Source organism: Necator americanus, chromosome I (genome assembly GCF_031761385.1).
Source record: "Necator americanus strain Aroian chromosome I, whole genome shotgun sequence".
NCBI classification, from domain to species: domain Eukaryota; kingdom Metazoa; phylum Nematoda; class Chromadorea; order Rhabditida; family Ancylostomatidae; genus Necator; species Necator americanus.
Genome location: NC_087371.1, coordinates 10220423 through 10238131, shown reverse-complemented (window position 1 = coordinate 10238131; position 17709 = coordinate 10220423). Strand labels below are relative to the sequence as shown.

Below are 17709 nucleotides of genomic sequence, written 5' to 3'. Positions count from 1 at the left end.
ACTTATTTTATCGTTATTAATCTAGTTTTATCCAGTCTTAAGTCAGATGTTGCTTTTATTTCTCTCATATTTCCATTTCCATAAGAAGGATGATTCATTTTCTGGATAAGAGCAACGTACGGGACAATTAATGAAGGCCCCACAATTTACAGTAGCATCAAGTTTTGTTTTATTTATAATGTCAGTAAAAGAAACGAGAGAAGGGGAACTTATTTTTTTGTCAGATAATCTCTAGACCCCGACACACTGTCTTTTCTAGATACTTGACTAGCAAATAAGAGAAAAATTGTTTATTTTTTGTTTATAAGGACACTATTTGGGTCCCATGCGGTGATGTTCTCAATACTGATTGAATTCTAGCTGAATAAGTGTTCCGTAATGCCTTACTGAGCTGTGTTATAGCTGTTCTATTTATGAAATACAAAGATTCCGTCGTTGATTTTTTCTGGACGCTAGGATTCTGCATTAGTCTTGTCTACACTACGGCAATTTCCTTTTTGTTCTCCTTTTGCGGGTCCCAGAGTGAATATATGCAGTGAATAAATATGAAATAAGAGCCTCTAGTTCTGCTACAGTAGCTACCAACGCACCGTATGGATAAATCAATAACGGTCCCACACTGTCCAGTATCATAAATTGTCATTTCGTTAATAACGTCAATAACACAACTGTGGAAGATAATCGACAATTTCAGGAGATGCCTTTGTGCAATTCTCAGACGAAGAGCAAGGGCAACGTGCATTATCGAAACATCGTCAGACGATTGGAAATCGTTATATCGAACTTTTTCGCAGCACTAGCGCCGAAGTTCAACAGGTACGGTACCGCCTAGTTACTGTAAGCTTTCGTACGTGTGTCAGTTTGTTCAGTCCCCATTGTTATGAAATGTAAATTTCGTCGTAATTTTTAATTTATTGCAAGAAAGGAAATGTGAATGCTGGAAAACTTTAGACATCTCTCCAAGGAAGCGTTGAAAACCATCTAAGAATCTCGTCATCTGTAACAAAAAAAAAACACGGATCATCGGAAAAAATGCGAATTCTGCTAAACTCTTCTCCTGTGCGAAATATCGTTGATCGTTCATTTGATCATTTATATAAGAAAATGTTATCCAAATTGTGTTATGCATTGTTCATCCAGAAAATTTCGCATGTTTTGCTCCTTAGCATTGAATCATCTGTAAGAATTCAGCTGTACGTCCACCCTCCTTGTCCGTCGTCTCTCTAGGACATGAACTGATCTTTTGGGACTGTCTTCTGCTGGAAAAGTTCCACCAGAAAATTTTCCAGCAGAAAACAACTCCATTTTTTATTCTCTATTTTTAATAATGAAGAAGAAAAATCAAACTTCTCTTCTTGTAGTGTTTATAGTAGATTGAAGAAAAAATTATTCTCTGATAATTTGATCACCCTACGTATCCTATATTTAAGATGCTACGTCGATTTGTAGGTGGTGAAACGCTCAACGGAACCCTCGGCAGCGAACGGTACACGTCGTGATTGCGTACGTCTTCGTGGACTACCGTATGAGGCACGTGTGGAACATGTGGTAGAATTTCTCGGCGAACATGCTCGATTTATACAATTCCAAGGCGTTCATATGGTATTTAACAGTCAAGGTGAGTGGAGAAGGCGACAAAATAAATGTGTAAACAATAGTGAACAATACTAACAATAATAAACAAAATGAAAGAGACAATTTTATTATTTACATGACAATAATATTGTCTGAAATAATGTCTTTCATCACATTAATCTTGTCTTTTCAACTGGCTTCTACGAGATGAAGGCTAGCGGGGTAAAGTGTGCTTGGGAAGGAAGAGAGCGGACTTAACCGAACTTTTAGTTATGGAAGAATAACTAAGTCAGTCGGGGCGCTAAAACCTGAGCATTAGTCATTGAGGATCTATGACATGTAAGCTAAGATTACTAAGAGAATAAACGAAGATAGGACTCCCAGAAATAAGAACGCGGTTGACTGCTCCTCCCCTCCCCAACCCCCGTCCCCTAACACATTTCCCCCGGCTACTAGCGACAGTACAATAATTTTCTACCTCTTCTCGAGGCATGCTTTATCCATTCATATTTCCTTTTTCTATCGGATATCTTCGCACTGTTTAAAATCTTTGTGCCGACCGTGCGCGAACCGTAATGAACTGTATTTCTCTTCTGTTCTTGTAACCCCGCACCAGTCGTTCCTATACAGGGTCCTTGCTTTTTTTCCTTTCTGAAAGTTTGCGTCCAGAACTGGAATTAGGAAAAGTTTCCCCCCCGCTTCTATCGATTTCCTTCAGGTGTCCTTCAACCAAGGTCGGTATTGATTTTTCCTTGATATATTTCCCCTTTCTTCTCTAAATTTAGTTAATCCATTGAAAAAATCCACATTTGAGAAGTCTTGGAAGTCTTGTATCCGGAATTTGTACATCTATCGAACTTCCGTTTTCTGAGCCCGCACCATATATAATTGTCCTTGGGATAATGAATGCGATGGAAAGGAAACCATCGACGACTTATTTTTCCAAGAATTTCCCTCCTCCTTCTTTTCTTTTTTTCCTTTTTGTGCGATCCAGCATTATCTGGTTGATTTGAAGAAGCAAATTCGGTGCAATGATACTTGCTTGCGGGTCGGGTCCCAGCCGTTTTTTGGATAAACATTTCCAACGCTAAGACGAATGAATACGTATTTCCGTTACGTGTTGCATTTATCCGCAGGCAAATTCCCATCGGATATCATTGTATGCGAACCAGCCCCATTTATCGAACACAGAACGTTTATCCAGTGGGAAAAATAATATTGGGTTGGGTAAATATAATGATTTTAGTAATAATAATAATGAGGGCACTGAAGTTCGAGGTGTGCGGCAGTCTAAAATGAGAAGTTCTGAAACACTGTACATATATGTGTGAACATTTCAATTTCAGGGCATCCATCCGGTGAAGCGTTCATCCAAATGAACAGCGAACAAGCGGCTGCAGGAGCGGCTGCCGCTGCTCATAACAAATTCATGGCGATTGGAAAGAAACAAAGGTATATCGAGGTAAGCACACTGGAATTGATTCTACGCTATCTACGATGGCATACGGTTTCACAAGATCAAGAAAACGTTTTTTTAAAAAAGATTTTTGAGATGTCAACTCATCAAATTATAAGATTTAGTACACAACGAGAACTTTAACAAAATATGAAAATAATTTAAAGCACTGTGGTTCACAAAAAAAGTTCTAATTCCGCAATGTTGTTGTTTGATTATTGCATGAAAATCCATATATTGATCGGAAATTTCTATTGTTTTTTTTTTACTATTTCAGTCCGTTTTTTTTTCTCAATGGAAAAAAGATCAGGCAGGAGAATCAACACTAGGTATCCCTCGCGAGGTTTTCATTGAAAGTCATAGGTGGTCCCACCACGAGAGCATACAGCAACGTATTAAGGTTATACATTCACTAGGTTACCCATGTAAGAAGAATTTTTAGAAAATTAGTAAACATAATTATTTATAAAGTATAATTATAAGGAAGAACTAAGCAATGAGTAAAAGAAAGAGACATGTAAAAGTTTTTGACGGTGATTTTCAGCCAAGTCCTTCTGGGATAATTGGATGTGAAGCAAGGCAAAATTGAAAAAAAATACGATTTCATGTAGAGAAAAAAAATAGAGGGATTGATTAATTTCCTTGTAAGAAGAAATCCCGATTAACGTCAATTTTCTCCCGTCAGGTCTTCCAATGCTCTCCTGATGATATGCACTTGGTGATGGCACCTACGGCTCCCGCTCCTGTACCACCACCACCACCATTGATGTTACCGCAAAGACCGACATTTGTGTCGAGTAAGTCTTACAATAATGCTGTTATCGCATTCTATTACATCATTACATAAATAATACGATTTCTCACACTTCTTTTATCCCCAAAAAAATTAAAATAAAAGGATTTTGTTGGATCTACAACCCTACAGGCTGCTCAGTTAATTTTCGTTCAATCTTACAACACCTTTTAGGCAGATCTTCAAAGCCACCGTTTCAACATTCAAATATCCTTAATGGAAATTCTACACTAGTGAAGATTATTGAAAAATCATGAAAATTGGAAAGAATTAATTGAAAAAAGTTTATGGAATGACTTACGGGACGAACCACTGCAGTCCGTTTTACTCACTAATATGATCCATATTCCAGACATTCCCGCTCTCGTGCCGATGTCGGCGCCAATGTTCTGGCCATATCCATCACCACCGGTCTCTCCTAATATGGTCATACCAGGACAGGTGTGTGAATAAAATAGAAATTCGGAAGAAAAATATGAGGACTCCATGTCATTCTAAGTGTTCAGGTTAATCAACTAGTGGTCTACGGTATCGGTCCAAACGTTGGCTTACCAGATATCATTGCTCATTTTCAAACGCCCGATGTTGTCGTCGAGAATGTAAGGATTGCTGAAAATCTTCCAGAAAATCCATAGTATTGATCGATGCTCGAGTTTTTTTCTCCTCTCAGGTGATGTTCACACGTGTCGCTCAGGGCAATATTCCCGGTGAAGCGGTAGTTACGATTCGATCTCGAACTCCGTCCGATCCACCGGTGGTCGCCATTGATCCGCAATTTCTTCAGAAGGTTACGCTTAATGATTTTTTTTTTTGGGGGAGGGCATTGAAGATGAGCGCTTGAATCGCACAATAATCATAAAGGAACATAAAGCAAAGCATTATTATCTGTGGGAAAAAACATCTGATCGAGCTTCTTACAGGCAAAATTAAGTGGAAAATTGAAAATTTATTAGGAAACATCCAGAATCGAGCGAAAGAGGAAGTTTTTGACATGAGGCAACTAATGAAATCCTCCATTATTGTGTATTTACTTTTACTAATTTGAGCTACGTGCATATTTAACATTTCTGCATATCGTTTACTTTCATATCATTTTCGCTTTAAAAGGGCCACTTTTCAAATTAAACTCGACAATTCTGTACTTCTCATAAAATTGAAAAGTGTCGTGTTTAAAGCGAAAATATCATGTGTACGTAATTTGATGGGTTCAGCCATAAATGCACAAATATGTAGAATAGTCAGCATGATTACAAGTTTCGGAGAAGTGAATTCATGGTACATGAGGGAACAGCAACAACGTCTAACCTGAATTCATAAAGATGAGAGAGCTAGTAATTCAGGATGCTGATGATAGTGTTTGGTTAACGAACACCATTCGGGCCGTTGCTGAACACTACCTAAAATTAGAACTATTTGTATCCATCCATACAAAGTACAGTATAGAATTAAATTAAAGATCACAGAACTCTTAAATCATTCAGCATGGCGCTTTCCCGCGTAGAGACTGTGTTCAACCTACTTTATAGTCGGGTCAAAACGACATGGAATCGACTTGCGACCATCGCAAACTGCAGCGACGAGTGATGCTAACAAGGGTCTCCGTCCCCCACAACTCTAATCGCTACGCTCCTGTGCACCTGCAAGCTCCCCGAGTTTCATGTCGTTTTGACCCTACTATGCCATATTTTACAGACGTTACTTAATTACATCCACATTTTTTGTCATATTTTGGGGTTTTATTAATTCCACACACTGATTCTAATAGAGCCAAAACGACATGAGTCATGTACGCAATTGCGTACGCAGCTTCTCTCGAGGCGCTTCGATGGATCTTAGCGGCTAGGAGCGCAGTGAAACCCTTGCTGACACCACCCATCGCTGCATTTTACGATTTCACCCATCTCTGCAGTTCGCCGTGGTCTCATCTCGATTTCAACCGCTGTCTTCACCGCATCGCTTCGAGCGCTTATGCAAACGCACCGCAACTACGCTCGTGGCTCATGTCGTTTTGACCCGACTATAGATTTCTACAGTATCTGAATGCGAACGGCTGACTATCACATCAATAAATAAAATATGGCTGTCGGAAAATGAACATGCTTATTATATTCTATCGAAGAAACGTGTTAGAATGCAATGTATGGAGCAAAATGAATCTTAGAGAAAAAAAAACACCTAGAGGAGGGATTCCTTGCTGACTAAATATAGAAACGCTAGACAGCAGAATAATGGTCAGCTTTAAATTACTGGCTACCATAATCAGTGATTTGATGGTGACCCCTATTCTAAAGTCCATCGTTTCTATGTTTAAACTTAACTTAGCACTTCCCTGGATAGGATTATTGAGATCGACAACATAGGTGGGATCGAAACGAGCTGAGATGTGGTGAAATTGCGTACGCGGCTGCGTTCGCGACGGGACCTTTGTTAAGCTCCGCAGGCAGCAAAGGTCTTAATGCAGCTAAGCGCCATCGCACTAAGAGGTTACGGAATTGCACCACGCGTCAGACCGTTTTTGATGAGACTGTAGATTTAAGAAAATGATGGAGAGGGGAATATAGGGAAAATGACAGATTCGGTGGTTCGGTTCGCTTCTACCTAGTTGGAGCCTGTGAGAAGTGGAAAAGTGTAACTGAGAAATCACATAGATACCTGTAAGGGACGCCTACGGTGTAGATTTGCTAGATTGAGAACGTTCCATCTGATTAGATGCATTTTACAGGTACCAATCGACACGCAGTTCGTGCCTGGCGCTGTATCAATGACGTTACCACAGGCGCTTCCACCGCAGCCGATATACACACTAATCCAGTCATAAATAATAAATAAGCATTCATGTCTTACCCCTGAACCCACCATCGGCCAGCCATTCCATCAATCAGCCACAATGCGTCGTCAGTGACGGTGGTTGAAACATTCGCACTCCTGTTCCTCCGTTGATAAACGCACTACTTCCGATCACCGTAGTCCCTTCATTCACGTCGCCTCACCATCGCCGTTGATGCCGCGTTGTGTGATTGCAGAATGCACTTTCAGAGAAAAAAAAAACAACGCAGAAAATTAAATGCCAAACCTCTAAACATATCTAAAAACGTGCGAGTATTAAGATGTGAACGATCGCACGACGTACAGCCTAGATCCCTCTTCCAGTCTTCCCTCTTCAATCACTTTAATTCGAATTCTTTCTAATCGTATAGGCTGTCTCATCTGTGTTACGCATATTACGGATTCTACGGACAGCCCCAGCATTCAGTATCCTCACTTTTAGTCTGAACCAAACTGTATTCTAAGTGTCTTGCCTTCTGTGGTATTTGTAGTGGTTCTGTTGTTTCTTTTTTCCCCCTCTTTTGTTACTTTAAATTCCACAAACCCTATCAGCATCGCTGATAACCATCCTATATTCTATTCATATCCGAGAAACCAACAACAGCACCCCATGAACGTGTCTTTACTAATGTGATATATTTTGCAATCTAATCTAATTAAAAGCATACGATATACGGTAATCCTATTACAAATGTGCCTAATGTATTCGTAGGCGTGGAACACAACTAATCGATTATTTGTTGTTGTTTGTTGTGAATATAATCCATCCGTTCGGTTAATCGATAATGAATTCATTAGATAATTTGCCGTATCCTTACTCTTTCGTCATACAAGCAACTGTGATTTGAAAGTGTTCTCACTTCATGACGCGTTCCTTTCCTCTCCCTAAGCACATGGTTTTTCCAACCTCATCACCTGTGTCGCGCATAATAGAACGCGAACGCGCAATTAACGTCTACGTGTGTGAGATTTAATTGTATTATTATCATTATTGATTAATAACCAATCAATAAATATCTCCAACAATTGTGTTCCGAATTCAGATGCTCATGTTAAACTCTACGTTGAACCGTATGTGTTGTATACGTATGTACAGATGTCGTAACTCTTCGGTTTCTCATCCTTGTTATTTACAGTTCCAAAAGATACAAGAATCCCGAATGATTTCTGCAAATCTATGGATTTAATTGTTCTGCAGAAATTTTACAAATCCTATCAATTATCTGATTTAAAGGCATCACCGCACGAATCTGAGGTGGTGCATATTTCAGGTGGAGTATTCTTATGAGGGATAGTAGATTATGGATCCCGTCCATTTTTTTCCTAATTGCCGTAAAAAAAACGGCCCGGAAGATGCGGCGCGCGCACAAGGCTGGCGCGCTCCAGCCGAACTCCTTGTGGAAGAAAGTGCGCCAGAATGCCCGAAGCCGTATCTTCCGGACCGTTTTTTACGGCAATTAGGAAGAAATGGACGGAACCACTCTCCTCCTCATAATCTACTACGCCGTATACGAATACTCCACCTGAAATCCGTAGCACCTCAGATTCGTGGGGTGATGCCTTTAAACTAGCATGCCCCGAATCTGACACGCGGTTGAAGATTCCGAGATCCGGGATGGGGGAGTCCTTTCATCTTTCCCTAATCGTCGTGAAAAAAAAACGACGCTCAAGACGCCTTGTGCACGCCTCGCACCCAAATGCGAGCGGTCGAAGATTAGTGGTGTCTTGATATCGGCTTATTGAAGTGAAACCAATGCTGCCGGTGGGACTGATACTTCTATATGAAGAAGCGTTCTAATGTACCTCGCAAGGATGTAAAGCGGTTCCCACGCCGCTTTTTTTTTGTTTACGACGATCACTTAGAGATGAGTGGAACTACCACGGATACCGCAGCCTACGACCCCATTTCTAGATCTTTTCGCTGATTCCCTCACCACGTCAGACATGTGGTATGCTGCCTTTAATTCAAAGAATCCGTAGCTAATCCACTCTCATAAGTTTCTTAATGCAATGCTAGGATCTGCATACTAGGAGTGTCCAAACTAAGGTAAAGAAAAGGGCGGGAGAAAATGTAGTTAGGGGAGGCAGTCATAGGCGCCCTTATTTCTCGACGCTCTAACTTACTTTTTTCTCTCAGTAACCTTAACTTACATGTCATAGATCATCTAAGACTAATGCTTAGGCCTTAGGGTCACGAGCGATTTAAAGGCATCACCCCACGAGTCTGGGGTGGTGCGGATTTCAGGTGGAAAGTTCCTATACGGGGCCGTAGATCATGGAGAGGCGGGTGATTCCGGCGGCACGTGCACAGGGTTGGCGCGCTCGAATCGATCTCAATTGTAGAAAATAGCGCGCCGGAACTCTCGAAGCCGTATCTTCCGAGCCGTTTTTTTACGGGAATCAGGAAGAAATGGACGGAATCACCCTCCTCCCCATAATCAACGACTCCATATAGGCATAACCCACCTGAAACCCGCACCATCCCAGATTCGTGGGGTGATGGCTTTAATTACTTAAGAATTATTAATTTATAAGAAAATGGATGTGATGTTCAAAGACAACTATCCAACGATTGCACTGAAAGAGAAAAACCACTGAACTACGACTTAAAACGCGGGATCACTGTTGTTCAAGAGGAAGGCGCCAGAGCACCCGTAACTCTTGTCCAATTGCACTCCTCCTTTTTGCTACTCACTTCCATTATCGCATGAAGGAGACTACCTTCCCTAGACATCCGCTAATTATTAAGGCTTCTCAGTGAAAAACAACAACACCCAGATCCAAGACATCCACAAAGAAAACCCGTCCAGGACGTAGACTCTCCGGCTCACCGCCCCTCACCGTAATCAATCCGCTGACGTAGATTAAACTGCATGTCGTGTAGGACACGGGTGGCTGTCCACCAACTTGTCCAGGTATGCGGAACTTGCGGTAGTAGTGGCTCTTGGAATTTGAAAGTCGTACTTTGGATTCTGTACGAAGTAGGACACTTTGCTAACAAATTTGCGTTCTATTCATGGATGAACAGGGGGAGAAGGACGGAAGAAGAAACAAGGAAGAAGGAGTCATAAACACTTTAGTTGTAGAAGTTCTAATGGAGAATGCATTGCAGCTTACAAGGTTTTAAAGGCATCACCCCAGGAATCTGGAGTAGTACGGATTTCCGCTGGAGTATTCGTATACGGAATCGTGGATTATTGAGAGAAGGGTGATTCCATCCATTTCTTCCTACCTGCCGTAAAAAAAACGGCCCGGACGATACGGCTTCGAGTGTTCCAGCGCACTATTTTCCACAAAGAGTTCGATTGGAGCGCGCCTACTTTGTGCATGCTTGTGCATGTTTTTACGGCAATTAGGAAGAAATGGACGGAATCGCACCCCTCTCCATAATGTACAATTCCGTACACGAATACTCCACCTGAAATCGGTACCACCTCAGATTCGTGGTATGCTGCCTTTAAGTAATTAAATATTCCGTGGTCCAAAACTGCATCGGAATGGACTTCTTGTACATGTGAGCTTCCCTGGTATGATAAACGCTTGAGAATAATTCATAGCTTTCTGTTATGTCATTTACTTTATGTTCTACAAAAGGAAGGCGATGGACGAGCAGAATATCTGATGACTATAAGTCTTTCAGTGAGCTTTGATTGGAAATCCATTAATATCTCTCCTTCAACCCGATCAATAGATGTTAAAATTCGAATTCAGAGATGCTCTACAGGACGTCTTCTTCGAACTATTTATTTACGAAAATGTTTAGCTGATCAACTAACCTCATTCACAATGCAGAAGATACTCTCCACTTCTTTTTGACTACTGGAGTCTTGGATAGCATCTGTAGCTTCTGCAGCTGGTACAGTGTTGTTTTCAGTAGAACTACAGCTGAACTCACGGAATTGAAGCTGGTACTGCATATAATTCCTTCAAAGGTGCTAACTGTTACTCCTTTCGCCTCCTCTAGGCACGGGTGGGTTGGAATCATTCTTAAGAGCGTGACACTCTTTCTCTGCACAGAAATCCTGGCCACAAACTGAGCGGCCGCCAGCGGCCGACGCCCCGCAACTAATGCACTGCTGGACGAGTTCGTCTTGCTACCACTGCTTACACCGCTTGCATTTTAGTTTACGTGAGGGCACGAACCGAGATCGTGACCCGCAATATCGCCCTACAATGTGTTTGTTGTCCAGTTTTCTCAGTTTCTAATTATTCTGAGAACCAGGTTTCATGTGGTGTGATGTTCCCATCTATATGTTGCATTTCTAGTCTTGAAATGGCTGCTGGATACGGTTTTGTGTTCAGTTTTTCTTCGATTGCTTTAATGTCATGGTCGAGTTGCATTTTGGTTATTAGTGTATTTCTTCTTAGGATACATCAATTCCTTCAATCGGGCGGCAGTTCAGAAGAAGATTTGAACCGCTATGGTACGTTTTTTGTCTAATTCACTCCTAGTTTTTGTTCCCAGAATTTATTGTAGCATTTTGTTGAAATGTCACAGCTTTGTCGTTCAATTTACGCCGGAAATTTTATTTTCTGCAAAATTAACCGTATAAAATTCGTTCTCGTGCATGGGAGAAATGAGAAAGAGTTCATAGCGAAGAATTCCAGTTCCGAGTAACGACTCACGAGATTCTTTGTTTTTCTTCGTTCATAGAGCTTTCACTTTTCGCGCTGACCTCTAGAACGACTAGCTTCCATTCCATCTTTTTTTGTGCGAAAATCCTATGAATTGAGAATGAATGGGCGAAAGTTCTGCAGTTTTCGCGTTTCCTATAATTCAGTTGCGGCCATTTAGAAGGTGGGACTTGCGAAAACCTTGTAATCTCGTAAAGTCAAAGTTTCCGCATTATTTGTATTACGGAGTTCTTTTATCTCATCGTAGCAAAATGTAAATAGCAATATAAATTGCACAATTACGAGTTTCTTGCAGGGTAAAAAGAAAGCTTTCTTGAACAAGAAAAATGCCGTACACTATAGGCTGATTCCGAAAACAGCTGCCGAAAGTTTATCGGACGAGGGAAAACGGTATTTTGCTTCTTATAGTTGTTTTCTTCATATTCTTCTTCATCCCTTTGCTTCTCCATTGTTGGAATACTTTTCTTCACAGGTTTATCCCTACACAAGAACATTTGGAGGAACAACACAAATACGGGATATTTTTTGACGATGACTATGATTATATGCAACATTTGAGGGATGTCAGGGAGGTAGACAGCGGATATATTTCCACAATATTTTTATCTTTAGAATCTTCCGACAACCTTTTGCAAGAAGTCTTGTTTCAAAACTATCTGTCACGGTCTATTTTTTATGGATTTACAGACGGGAACGTTACAGTCGCTGGAAGAAGCGACTGAACAAGAGAGATGCATCATACGGGCACCTAAGCTACAACCTCAAAAGCCATCAGTTCTTTTCGGAGAAACAGTAGGTTGCATAGCAAAAAAAGAGGAAGAGGAGATTTTCGATGAGGATGTAGAACAAGCCTTGGAGGTGGGATATTGAAATATGTGATTATTGCTTGTAATGTCACACGCGGCAGTCCGATCAGGTTTTTTTTCTGAACTGCTGTGCCCGATCACCCTGTTTTTGCTCCTTCCCTTATTTAGATTTACTTTGGCTGTTCATCGTTTGACTGAAGCATTTTTCGAAGGTTTCCAACTTTTCAGGGCAATTTTGACGGTGAAATAGGAGGTGGATTGGAAGATGATTTTATAGCTCTTGCTGGTGGTCTTGCCGAACCCACACTGAGGTCGCATATTCAGCAACATCGGGAGTCAACTGTTCATTTCAGTAGTGATGAAGAGGTAGATTTATTTTTGTTCATTCGTATGGTATTCATTACTCAAATTGTGGCGTCTGGTTTATACAACAAGAAATTTGAGAGGAAATCTAAATGCAGGTTTTCAAAAATGTTTCAACTCTTCTATTTGTTTCTGGTTTTTTTTTTTCTGTGTTGACTTTTTTGACAAATTTTCTTCTTGCAACTGATAAAATTTTGAACAAGTAAACTCGGTGAAAGTTTTGGGAGATATGTATAATCAAAAGCTGGCCGCAGAGTTTACATCTGCTCAGGCGTCACCGGCTCCGCGGTTTAATAACCACCAAACCGCAGAGTGGACGGCTGTGAACTCTGTGGGCAGCCAAAGGAAATTTACTGAAACCGTGTCAAATACAGGAGCATTTCAAATACAGCAGTTGCTTTTATTCTTCGGTTTGCAGAAAACATTTCATATCCCTTCCTTCCCTTAATAGCAGCTGTACTGTAGTGTTTGGAGAAAAGAGGTGCTTGCCAGAACAAAGATAGGTCCAGGCGTATGCAGCCAGTAGCGAATAATGCTTCTGCCAGAAGCTCTGCACTTACGTTGTTTTATGATCGAAACGATTATTTCACTCCGAATCAGGTTTTGAGAAATGAGTTGGTCTACATTTCAACGCTTTTTGTCATATCTGATTTGTCATATTGTGGTTCATGTATAGCGGAACTCTAATGGTCTTTAGATTTAGCCTGTTTTGATTAATAACCGCAAATTTTTTTCCGTCAGTTAACGCGGACATGAGATTCCATTAAACTACATACTGCTCTCTTGCGACGTTTTTTTAAGTCTTTAGGTTTCTTTTTTGGTTTTTAGTCTTTAGTTATTAGTTTTAGGTGGCAATCCGTTCATTTTCTGGTCGTCCACTCTGGCACCTATTGGGAACTCTTTATTCCGATCTTTTTCGTGAAATTTTTATCTCCTTTTCATTTTAGGAGGATGAAGAATCGAACTACAGCGACTCCACTTACAGCGACGAAGAAAAGGAAAAGAAAATGTTTGAGGAAGTCGGTCATGGTCTGAGTCGTCGCCAGGCATGAGTTTCTTTTCCAGGTGTAATAAAACAGCGATGATTCTAGGTGGGACGTGACGGGCCGCGACGAGAAATTGATGACCGTTTTGATCAACTCCTAGAGGGTGACTATCATGATGATCAGTTGGGAGAACTGGACGGAGATGATTTCCGTATTGGTGGTATGCTAGAGCCGAATGATGAACGGGTAAAACGAATGGTTAAAGAAAGCAATGGTGGGCCTATAGACGATGAGCAGGTGGGTTGTGTGATTCACCCAAACTATTCACTTCTCCAATTTTACAAGTGTTAATATTGCGAATTAGATGATAAGACTAAAGTAGATTAAGAATGATATCTGTTTTTCATGTTCATACTGACTTCTTTGCCATCAATTCACATAGTGATTTGAGAAGAAAAATGTAGATGGGGAGGGGGAGGCACTCAGCGGCTCCCTTATTTTCTGACACTCTAACTTACTTTTTTCTCTTAGTAACTTTAGTTTACTTGTCATAGATCCTCTAAGACTAATGTCTAGGCCTTGGGGCTCCGATTGATTTGATTATTTACTTCGAGAAATAAGGGAACCGCTGAGTGGCCCCCCAACTACATTTTACCTGTAACTCGATTTTTCCAAATATTAACAAATTCTCTAAAATTAGCGTTCAGCTATTTTAAATTGCACCTATTTGAAAACTGACGCTGTACGTATTGTGTTTTATTATTAGTAGTTATTAGTGTTATATAACTTGATATTATTTTTGAAATGTTATGAATTAACCATCCACACCGGAGAGTTAAATCTTTCTTTAAATTAAGGCTTCAAAATCGTGGACGAGGCAGCGAGTGCGATTAATTGAAGCCAACGTAATCAAGAATGATGAGGTAATGGAAGATGTTGAGGTACGTCGTTTTGGTGGAAGCTTAATTCTATGCTATCTGCGGTCTGTTTCTTTTTTTCGTTAAGATGCAACTCTTTTTTTATATTGTGTGTGAGTAGCTACGTCCAGTAGAATTTTTTTTAAAATCAAATGGTGTTCCTTCATTCTGCTATCAACACTGTTAACCTCCTCTCCATAGATTAGAAACTATAGTTTCCTTGAGTCTCAGTGAAGTACAGAATTTCCTATGGTTTTATCGTGTAAGGTTTAGAACCTTCTTTGAGTATTCAACAACTTTACAGTTTTCATCTCTTAACTGTAATCTCATGACAACATGAGACTGTTCCTCAAACTTTTCTGGTTAGGTCGACGAGGCAGCATCAAAACGTCTCAAATGGGATTGCGAATCGTACGCGACTCAGTATTCGAATATTTACAATCATCCGACAGTCATTCGAAGTTAGCTTTTCTCTCTTCTTCACGTTAGGGTTCGTCATTTTGTATGATTTTAATGTTCAAATTTGAAAGGTGGTAAATTATCGCGTGGCGCCCTAAAACGATTCGCTCGTGAATCGTCTAAAGTGGACGAAATGGAAGTAGAAGATGAAGAGATGAAAAGCAACGAGGACGATTCGATGAGTCAATGTACACAGGCGTCAACGTACAGGTATGCATCCCTTTTATTGGTTTTTCTCTGGTGAGATGACGAAAATTCTGTACCAGGAACGTTTAATAATTGTGCATTGCAATTGTAACTGAAAAAAAAGTAAATTTAGAGTGGGGACTTACTGTGAAAGTAAGCAAAACGTCATTTTTGTCATAAAGTGTCCTTTTTGTTTTAAAAGTGCTAACCGTTCAGAATGTGTGTATAATTCATATGTTTTCCCTGTAAAAACAGAAGAAAATAAAGGTTTTCCATCGCTTTAAAATTAGAAAAATTTCGCCTTCCTTTTATTACATCTTTTTAGTGTTCACGAAGTATATGACTCTTCCACTGAACATTTCAATCTAAATTTGAAACTTCTACTTTCGTTCCTTTCAAACTTGACCTTTTTAATGCTAGTTTGGAGCTTTCCACCTAGGACTTTGTGTCTCTTATTTTTCTGTCTTTTTAATGGATTTTTGTCCATCAATCACCTTCAGTCTTTCCTGGTGTTATTTAAGTTCATTAATGTGCTAATGTTAATTTAATGTGCACTCTCGGCTCTTGCTCGTCTCGTGCACATCCACCAAGACATTGCATCCCAAACAGAATCGCGATTAACTCATGTGCACCTCATCGGATGCAATTACAGCTAGAGAAAGTCATATTTATTTATTCTAACTCCTTTGATTAATCTCTTCAGTCGAATTCAATCGTGATCACATTTTTTTTTCGAACGAAATAACCGTCTCTCGCTTGTTTTCACTAGTGGGAATTTCTAAATAATGCACAATTTCATTTATGAGTCCAAATGGATGGATCTCCTACAATTTTTCTCTGAACTGATTTTCTCAGGCGGCTGCATATCATTTTTCAGACCTAAAGGGGAAACATCTGAGCAACGGCGTCTTCGCAAACAGGCGGTTAAGGAAGCTCGACGGTTCCGGAGACAAGAGAAGAAGGGCAATAAGTTGGCATTTGCTGAGGAGCGTAGGAAGGTATCTCGTTTAAATGAGCTCGTTCTGGAAAAAAGTTCTGTTATTCCCCTAAGTATTTGGAAACTCAAACGTTAGAACTTGCAGTTCACTCGTTAGAACTTAGAACTTGCAGTGGTCTCAAGATCATGTTTCTAATGTTTTCAGCAAATGTCTAAATTAATCGTAAGTCTGCCCGTTCCAGCCACAACAATTTCAGGTTGTCAAGGAGCGCGTTGGACAAATCAAGACGGTTCCGATGGTTTAAATTTTGTTGCTACTCACTGCTTCGTAGCGTTGCGGATCATTTTCTCTGCTTTTGTGGTTTAGTGGTTTATCCGATAATTTGTGCTGACCAGAGAGATTTAACCCTCTCTACAATTTCTAGACACTGGTGATCCTTATCCCTCTTTCTTTTGTATCTTTTTTTGCTGCGTTGCATGTTGTTCAGATTCTGTTGATTTGTCATAGTCTATCAGTTTTTGTTGTACCTTGTTGATGTCACTATATAAGAATAAACCCGTTTACCAAGGGAATTTCGTCTTCTTTAGTTTGTATTTGTTATCAGTTGCTTTGGGCACTACTTCATATAGTTATTGATTTAATTTCCTTACATGTATCTAACTGACCGCCTTTCGCGCGGCTTCCAGACGTTTCAGATGACCAGGAATGCTGCAGAGGTATATGTATAGGTCAGTAAGATGCGAAACTCGGTGCAGTTGCGTAGGCGGCTGCGTTCGAGCCGGCGCGGTGGAGAAAACGGTTGGAGACGTGGTGGGAACGTCGCAAACTACAGCGATAAGTGGCGCTAGCAAGTCACCCTTCGATGCCAACTCCTACATCCACTGCACGTTTCGAGAGCAGTCGCTTACTCAGCTGCACCGAGCTTCAGGTCGTATTGACTCGTCTATATCTCGCTAGAGAGAATACTAGTGATACAGTGCTAATTGGTCTACGTTTCAGTTTACAGTGATTCATTCCTTTACTTATTTTTAAAAAGAACTATTACGTTCGCTCAATTGCAGTTTTGAAAAGACTACACAAAATTTGTTTTTTTTTTTTTTGCCGAGTATCCCTCTGTGGGCCGTCTAATTTATTGTTGTCAGTAGTCCTAGAAAGGTTAACAGTTCCTAGGAAGTGAGCAGGAACTGAGATGTAGAATTCAAAACGATTCTTTTATCGTGCTTCGACAAGGTTTCAGAGACCACTTCATGTGAGTTTTCAGCTAACCTTTAGGTGTTCTCCGCCAGACGTTAGAGTCAGAGTTCTCAGTACTCAAAAACTGATCGCGTAGGCTAAAATCTACAGAGAACTGAAGTGCGAGAAGATGATGTTCTCTTTTTCTTCACGTTTTTATGTTCTACGGCTGAAGAAGAAATCCTTCAGCACCGGTTTTCTAACTGTCTTAAGAAATTTGAAGGAAATGGCTCAGAGAAAGCTCAACAGAGGAACTTAGATCATCAGGGTCATTTCTAAACGTTTATTTCCAAGTTTTTCAATTTATTGATTTCAATCCAGTTTATTGACGTTTTGATGACGATCTTCGCCTTTACCTGTCCTGCGCTCACTCCTAAAAGAACAACAGTTTTGCCATTATTGCCTTTGTTGAAAGTCGTTGGGTGCTCAATAGTGCTTATGTTTGTACAGACATTAATCACGCCATTGGTGTATTCATCGTGGGTTTTGATGTAACCGATATTTTCAACAATTACCGTTGAATATGAACACTTACA

The 17709-nt window shown here is 40.3% G+C and overlaps 3 protein-coding genes across 5 annotated transcripts in view; 2 read left to right on the top strand and 1 right to left on the bottom strand.

The window, feature by feature from the left end:
- RB195_005052 (uncharacterized protein) overlaps positions 1-6642 on the top strand; it is a gene marked incomplete at both ends in the record, with an annotated part of 63001 nt that extends 56359 nt beyond the window's left edge. For both annotated transcript variants that reach the window (XM_064177340.1, XM_064177339.1), the window contains 8 exons: positions 695-816; positions 1450-1618; positions 2922-3037; positions 3717-3828; positions 4177-4265; positions 4331-4423; positions 4495-4611; positions 6547-6642. In XM_064177340.1, the coding sequence (XP_064034464.1) occupies positions 695-816; positions 1450-1618; positions 2922-3037; positions 3717-3828; positions 4177-4265; positions 4331-4423; positions 4495-4611; positions 6547-6642 (914 nt within the window). The remainder of the gene's footprint in view (positions 1-694; positions 817-1449; positions 1619-2921; positions 3038-3716; positions 3829-4176; positions 4266-4330; positions 4424-4494; positions 4612-6546) is intronic.
- Positions 6643-9523: 2881 nt separating this feature from the next.
- Positions 9524-16244, top strand: RB195_005050 (uncharacterized protein; the record flags this gene model as incomplete). Of its 2 annotated transcripts, none has more annotated exons than XM_064177336.1 (12): positions 9524-9565; positions 11581-11675; positions 11758-11857; positions 11973-12143; positions 12320-12457; positions 13402-13473; positions 13546-13737; positions 14298-14381; positions 14725-14818; positions 14888-15026; positions 15880-16000; positions 16197-16244. In XM_064177336.1, the coding sequence occupies 12 exons, from the start codon at positions 9524-9526 to the stop codon at positions 16242-16244; spliced, it is 1296 nt and encodes a 431-aa protein (XP_064034461.1). The 2 variants fall into 2 exon arrangements, with proteins under 2 accessions (XP_064034461.1, XP_064034462.1); XM_064177337.1 differs by lacking the exon at positions 9524-9565 and adding an exon at positions 11072-11074.
- On the bottom strand, positions 10432-10991 carry RB195_005051 (uncharacterized protein; the record flags this gene model as incomplete). The annotated part of the gene is made up of 4 exons (XM_064177338.1): positions 10432-10535; positions 10591-10726; positions 10794-10818; positions 10870-10991. The coding sequence occupies 4 exons, from the start codon at positions 10989-10991 to the stop codon at positions 10432-10434; spliced, it is 387 nt and encodes a 128-aa protein (XP_064034463.1).
- Positions 16245-17709: the final 1465 nt, after the last annotated feature.